The 7343-nt window shown below is 53.1% G+C and overlaps 1 protein-coding gene across 1 annotated transcript in view; it reads right to left on the reverse strand.

Annotated features, from left to right (window-relative positions):
- The window catches only part of CLU (clusterin), a 10373-nt gene extending 3421 nt beyond the window's left edge, over positions 1-6952 (reverse strand). Inside the window, exons 1-3 of the mRNA XM_081812904.1 lie at positions 6823-6952; positions 3169-3300; positions 1320-1572 (exon numbers count right to left, since the gene is read on the reverse strand). Of these exons, the coding sequence (XP_081669030.1) occupies positions 1320-1572; positions 3169-3262 (347 nt within the window). The 5' untranslated portion in view covers positions 3263-3300; positions 6823-6952. The remainder of the gene's footprint in view (positions 1-1319; positions 1573-3168; positions 3301-6822) is intronic.
- Positions 6953-7343: the final 391 nt, after the last annotated feature.

A 7343-nucleotide genomic window follows, 5' to 3' on the forward strand; every position in this document is an offset into this window, starting at 1 on the left:
ACAAATAATACATTATATGTTAAAAAAAAGAAGAAGATAGTAGGAAGGGAAAAATGAAGGGGGGGAAATTGGAGGGGGAGGTGAACCATGAGAGACTATGGACTCTGAGAAACAAACTGAGGGTTCTAGAGGGGAGGGGGGTGGGGGCATGGGTTAGCCTGGGGATGGGTATTAAAGAGGGCACGTAATGAATGGAGCACTGGGTGTTATACGAAAACAATGAATCATGGAACACTACATCAAAAACTAATAATGTAATGTATGGTGATTAACATAACATAAAAAGTAAAAAAAAAAACCAAAAACAAAGAATGGTGAAGAAAAACACTGATACCAAGGAAGGGCATTAAGTGTCAAAAGAAACTGCTGAATCGGCCAGCATTTCCCTAAGTGGCTTCTAGGGAATTGTGCTAAAAGCTATGATGGGGAGAGGAGTGCCTGGGTGGCTCAGTAGGTTAAGCGTCTGCCTTTGGCTCGGGTCATGATCTCAGGGTCCTGGGATCAAGCTCCATGGCAGGCTCCCTGCTCAGCGGGGAGCCTGCTTATCCATCTCCCTCTGCCCCCCTCCCTACCCCCAGTCATGTGCACTCCCTCTCACTCCATCTCAAATAAATAAATAAAATCTTTATTAAAAAAAAGCTATCATGGGGAGAAAAAAGGATTTCCTGATCAATTTGGTTTGGAAAACACAGGGTTAAATGAAGTTCTACGAACTTCTTTACTACAGAACTTCTCAGAGCCTTTAAAACACTTTACTATGCATTATGGGTCATGAAGGTGGCAGGTGACCTGTCTTAGCATCTCCTTCATTAGGGGTAGGGAGGCAATGGGAGTAGGTTTTTAGGATACCCTTAAGGAGACTACTGACTTTTTTAAAATAAGTCGTTTATTCCATTATGGTGTTTTAGTTTTGTTGAATCATTAAGCACAGGCTAGACCCACTATTTTCACTATCCGACTTAAATGTCTCTTTATGAAGTACTCAGAACTCTAGAAAGCCATGGGGGTACGGCAGTGTGTACCTGCCTTAACCCCAAAGTTATTGCCCTACTCGGTAAGCTTCCTGAAGGTAGGGTACCATCCCCCTCCTGACCCAGGACAGACCCAAACCAGAGTCTACCTTGGAGCTTGCATAGTCAGGGTTTAGAAAAATCTATTGAAGTGAATAATCGGTCATCATCAGGCCCTGGGCCAGGCTGGTAAGAAACCAGATCCAAGATCCAACCCCTTGAAGCTTTCAAAAGCAAAGAAACCTTCCCTCTTTTCTTAACTACAGCCCCAGCATCAGCAGACACTAGCCTGAAAGGGCTGAGCGTCACCATGACAACCCAGCAGGGCACCAGAAGGGTGATGACCACTCCCCTCCAGCAGGGGAACTCAGGTGGGGGCGGGGGGCGGGTGCAGTCAGCTGGCTCCTCCTTACCTCTTTCTTCTTCTTGGCTTCTTCCAAGTTGCTGAGCAGTGATTTGCGCTCCTCGTTTGTTTGTTCTATTAGGGTCTTTATCTGTTTCACCCCCTTGAGAGCATTTTTAATTTCCTTATTAATGTACTTACTCCCCTCGGTGGACATTTCTGCAAGAGAAGGGCAGGGAGGGAGAGTGAAGAGAGAGGCAGAGATGGTGCTGGGGATATCACCCTAGAACCAGCTGGGATGGTCTGGAAGGCCAGTTCGGTCTAGGGGCTGTCAAGGCTGGGAGCACCCACCCCGGCAGGCAGCCTTCCGGCCCCAGCTTTGCCCTGACCCAGGGGCCCGTCATGGGGCTTATTGTGGACCCAGGGCCCAAATAGCGATTACGCTAGTTGCTCAGGGAGCACAAAGCACTGGCCCAGGCACACCCCAGGGGAGGGACAGCGAGCAGCATGATGCCCCTGCGGCTCTGGAGAACGAGCCTGCCCAGCTGCACGAGAACACTTCCACGGAAAAAAATATCCTGAGAAACAGAACAGAGGAGCACAGGGGAAGGGAAGGAAAAATAAAACAAGATGAAATCAGAGAGGGAGACAAAGCATGAGAGACTCTTAATCATAGCAAAGAAACTGAGGTTTGCTGGAGGGGAGAAGGGTGGGGGGATGGGGTAACTGGGTGACGGGCATTCAGGAGGGCAGGTGATGGACTGAGCACTGGGTCTTATATGCAACTGATGAACCACTGATCTCTACCCCTGAAGCTAATAATACACTATATGGGACTTAAAAGAAAAATTTTTAAAAAAATATTCTGGAAGCATAACTGTTCAAACATCAAAATGTAAAATCTTATTTTGGACACAAGTGTTTCTGGGAGTCCGTTTTACCAAACATCTGAACTTCCTTATTCCATGGTTCCACGTGATAGGGGACACAAAGATGAATTAATGGCACCGTTCCACAGGAGACCATGATCAAGACACAATGCCGTGTGGCAAATGCAATGAGACAGTGTCACCGAGGTACTGAAGAAGTAACAGCTAAGGCTTTTCTGGTGGTTCTCCTGGGCCAAGCACTGAGCCGGCCAGATCACATGCCCTTTTATGCAATGCTCTCTGCACTGAGGTCATCCCCCCCTGCACCGACGACGACGAAAAAGCAGCAGAGTGAGATCAGATCCTTGCCCCGGGTTAATACAGCTAGGGAGTCACAGAGCCAGACACATACCCAAGTCTGATCTCCCAAGTTTGAGTTTTTAACTACGACCCCAGAGAACCAGTCAGCTTTTAGGACAAGCATGGGGAGGAGGGCGGGGGGTGGGGGGGCTTCAGGAAAGGCCTGGCAGAGGAGGGGACCTCAAAGCTAGGCTCTGCAGGACATTTCCTCTTACCTGGATATGGAGCATTGGGTTTCTAGGTGGAAAGGTGTAGGGTACATATAGTAGGTGCTATGGAGACTCAAAAATGGAAACTCACAAAGTCTCGAATGAGGCAGGCTTCCCGGAGGAGGCGTGGGCCCCGGAACAAGCAGACCGGTGAAAAGGGATGCAGCGGCCAGAAAGTGCTGGGGATACACCTGAAAAATGCCCAGAAGCCCACCTAACGGCCAAGGACATAGACCAGGTAGCTGGGCGGGGGAGGAGGCTCTGAGAGGGGCCAGCCTGAGCAAAGCAGATGGGATGCACAGGACCAAACGGTCTCTACCGCTTCAGGCCCGGCAGAGAGGAAGTGTGCTAGGACAGGGAACACCTGCTCCACTTACCCTGGAGCTCTGTGTCTGAGACCATCTGGTCTCCCAGAACCCGTCCATTCTCCCAGGTCAGCAGCAGCCCCACCAGCAGCAGGACAGTCTTCATGGCGCCTCCCTCTCCAATTCTGGAATCCCAGCAGGCCTCTGTTTGTAGAGAACAGGAGACTGTCATGGTAACAGCTAGCCAGGCTGCTGGTTTCCGGCCCGGCCTGCAGCCTACAGCAGCTTCTCCAGAGCCCCACGGAGGCCCTGCCCTCAGCTGGCCCCTCGGCTGCCATTACTGTGTTTTTATCCCCCAGGGAAACTGGGAGAAAAGCTCAGTCTTGCCCCTGGACCCCTTCAAAAGAAAGTGGCTACAGGGAGGAACAGTAGGAGAAGATGCCTAATACAGAAGAAACGAGAACTCTGGAGTCAGAGCTCTGGGCTCAGGTCCAGCCCTCCCCCCCAGCCCCCCCCCCCCCCGGCCGCCCCAGAATCGCTGACTAAGCCTGAGCATGTGCTTTCTGCATCCAGGAAGGATGTCTATCTGATACCTGCTCATGTCAAATAAACCCTCAGAACACCTCTCTGGGCTGACTCATTGGCCCCTCTCCTTCCCCAGCCCTGATGTGGGGACTGCGTAGACCCCCCTCCTTGTGCTGTGTGCATCACTAAATCGGGCCCACAGCAGGCGTTCCCAATCCATCACAAAAGAAAAATCCCCTTTTTTTCCACCAAGCCTCAACACCCCCTAAAACGGCCTTTCAAGACTCTGAGGCAGTGAGAGCCAGCCCTTCGGGGGTTGGCAGAGGAAAATAAAGGTCATTTGCCATCCCTCGCATGAGACCTGAGATCTATATCCCTGCACAGATTTGGGGTATAAATGCAGTAGAACAGGGAGCAATTGTCTTCAGAGAGTGGGGGGGGCAAAGTCAAAGAGTTAAAGGGTGGACCCCACGCCTCCCCAGAAGAAGTTTCCTCTGGATGGATGGGCCCCTCTGCCGCCAGGTCCGTTTCCCGTGGCTCTCCCCTTTGAGCCCACAGTAGCGTGCCCTGCCAAAGTGCCCCTGCCACCACTCAGCTGACTGCTGGGAGCCCAGGACAGCCCAGTCTTACACAATGGACCCTTTCCCAGAAGCTGGAGCTGTTGCATAAAACAGAAACCCTCTCCCCAGCAGCTCGTCTTCTGGCCTCCTCCCTCTCCCCGCCCCCGCCCCGCACCACTGTTTATCTGAATTCTCTCATTTCCCCTAACAGAACAGGGAGGTGGGGTCCCCCCTTCCCGAAACTGTGAACACTAAAAACTGCCCTCAGCTCGGCAGGCCCATAGGGACGTATTTGGTAGCACATAAATAAAGGAAGCCTCGCCCAGAAAGTCATTAGTCAAGCGGCCAAGCTGTGCTTCCCAAACCAGCCACGCAGAGCAAAGGAGCAGCATGGGAGAAGAGAGTGGGTCATTGCCTTCCCCAAAGACAGGGTGGGTGGCTATTTCAGGCCTGATAGAAGGCCCAGGGCTCACGGGCTCTGCCCTAGCTGCTCACTAAGGCCTGAAATGCCTCAGACAGAAACAGAGCTTTAGCCACGCCAGAGAGAGAAAGCCAGCAAGAACACCCAGCTATCGGGGAGAGGCCCCGGGATACTTCTCAGAAATTCATACAAGAGCCTCTGAAATAGGTCTGGACCAGGAGACAGGGCATTGGGCCCTGAAGAAAAGAGAGCTGAAGGCAAGAGCACTGACTGAGGAGTCTGGAAACCCAGCAGCCAGTACAGTCTCCCACCAGGAGCTTGGGCCATGGGGAGCAGTCTCCTGGCCCAATCCCTCTGCCTCCAAGGGGAGGTCAAACCCAGAGACAGCATGGGGCTCCCCAGGCCCGCAGCAGGCTGGCAACCCCAGGAGGACAACCCAGCCCTCCCAACCTTCAGTCCAGTTTCCTTCCCTGACACCATGTCACTTAAATCTGAGCCTCAGTGTCTTCATCTGTAAAATGGCCCCAGCGTGGACCTCCGAGACCTGAATGCCTTCTGCAAACACAGGGGTCTTAGATAGTCATAGTAAATTCTGACTATTCGAAATCTGACCTAGGACCAGCTGTGGGCATTGGCACTATCTTTCGGGGAAGTGGAAGGAGGTGGCATGTTTCAGAGGGACCCAGGAACCTGTGGTCCCTCCCTGTGGGGCTTTGCTCCTTTAGAGCACCTAGGAATCACCGGGGGCGGGGGGTCTTATAACAATGCGGACTCCAACTCAGAACGTGACATTGACACTGCTCTTCCAAGGACAGCACTGGAACTGCCCTCCGTATGCGCCGATTCTCCTCTCCTCTCAGCTCGGGCCTGGGCACCCGGCTGCCAACTGCTCTGACTGGGACAAGCCCTGCCAAGGTCCTCCACTCCCCACCTCCGCCAGGCAGCCTCTTTCCCCCAAGGACGCTTCACCCGTGCAGATGGAGCCACGGGAAGCACGCAGAGACCTAAGCCAAGCAGTCACGCAGCTGGGCTGCTCCACGGTTTTTTAAAGCCCAAGGCCCAAGCTCCTATCCTACTGCCTCCCCAAATGTAGAAACCAAACCGAAAAGAAAAACGAGGCACCTGTAATTCATACCATCCAGACGCAACACTGTGGTAGATCTCCTTCTATTTTCTATGCATTTGTGTGCAATCAGATCCCTTACACCCACTATCTTCAAATAGTCTTTAAATGCACACCTCTGAGGCTGCAGAGGTGTCCTGCAGTCCTGGTCATTAGTCATTAGTCAGAGAGTGGGGGGGGACAAAGTCAAAGGGTTTTGGTGTCCTCTATTTTGCCATCCCACAAGGTTGGGCATTTACATTGTATGTCATTTCCCACTGTTATTATAATGAAGACTCCAGCCGGCACCCTATCATTTTATCTGTCCTTATTCTTAAATTCCCAATCTCTCTTTAAAAATAAGCATAATAAGCAGCTTCTTCTTCTTTTTTTTTTTTATTAGGTCCAGAAATTCTGGAAGATCAAGGTTTCAGTTCTAGTCCTGATTCTGACACCTACATGCTGTTTATCTTGGCAGAGGATCCTAAACCTCTCCAGGCCTCAGATTATCATCTATAAAATGCGACCGTTGGAGCAGATGTCTGCGATCTGATGGCGATTGTGACTTTTCTCTGATGTATCCTGGTGCATTAGGAAGCAGAAAGAGTGGGATTTAAGTGGTTGCAACATGTACTTAAATCAAAACACACTTATAAACACCCTATGGAGAGAACTACGGATTTCGGGAGCAGACAAGATGACCCAAGCAGGCAAGCTGACAACCACCACTGGAGCTCAGTACCTGGACAAGGAGGATGCCACAGGAAGGTCCGGGCCTCTGGCATTAGTTCTCCAAGTCTCGGTTCCCCATCTTTGCAAAAGGAGGGTCATTACACCTGTCCTAGTTACCCCACAGAATTGTGGCTGGAGCTAGCGAGTACGGGAGCTCCGGAGTCCCGGCCTGAGCGCCACCGCCCAGCAATTCTGCTTCCAGCTCGGCGGCCTGGTGATGGGGCTCGGGCCACCTCCCTTCCCTGGTTCCCCGACTCCATCCAAAGCGCAGCTCAGACAGCTCAGGGAGTACCAGCGATCTTCCTGTCCTCTCCTGGTTGCCACCCCTGCCCGCCCTGGGTCCCGGTGGGGCTCTGCGCCGGGTAGGAGAGGTGGGGACATCTCACCGGTCAGCGGCGCCCGGCGACCGTGCGCAGCTCCTGGCGACACCGCGTGGTGAGCACCGTGAGGCGCGCGTATTTATAGCGCTCTGTCTCGTCTACACCCCCTTTGGGGCTGGCTGCAAACCTGCATGACTCACGCCCAAAGAATGCTGTGGAATTCACCGGGAGCTTTCTGGAAGCTGGCGCCGGAGGGGATGCGGAGGCGGGGTAGGGGGGGCGCTCTCGGGCAGCACCGGGCGGGGGGCGCGCGTAGGGTGGGGGGGGGGTGCGGGGGAGGCAGGGCATCTGCACGGAGATGGGCGGCGCCGGGGTGCTGCCGTGCACCGCTCCCCACTCGCCGGCGGCTCAGAGCTGGGTGACAGTGCCCCCAGGAGGGGAGAGCTCGAGCTAACTTGCGCAGCTTGGCGACCCCTCCACAGGGTTCCAGGGGTCCACTGCGCTCCCGGCCGGTTCCCAGTCCAAAATAAAATCGCACAGTTCTTTCACATTGAACGTGAGCCTTGTTCCACTTAAGTAGAAAAGCA

Source organism: Leptonychotes weddellii, chromosome 2 (genome assembly GCF_054177405.1).
Source record: "Leptonychotes weddellii isolate Sample4059 chromosome 2, ASM5417740v2, whole genome shotgun sequence".
NCBI lineage: Eukaryota > Metazoa > Chordata > Mammalia > Carnivora > Phocidae > Leptonychotes > Leptonychotes weddellii.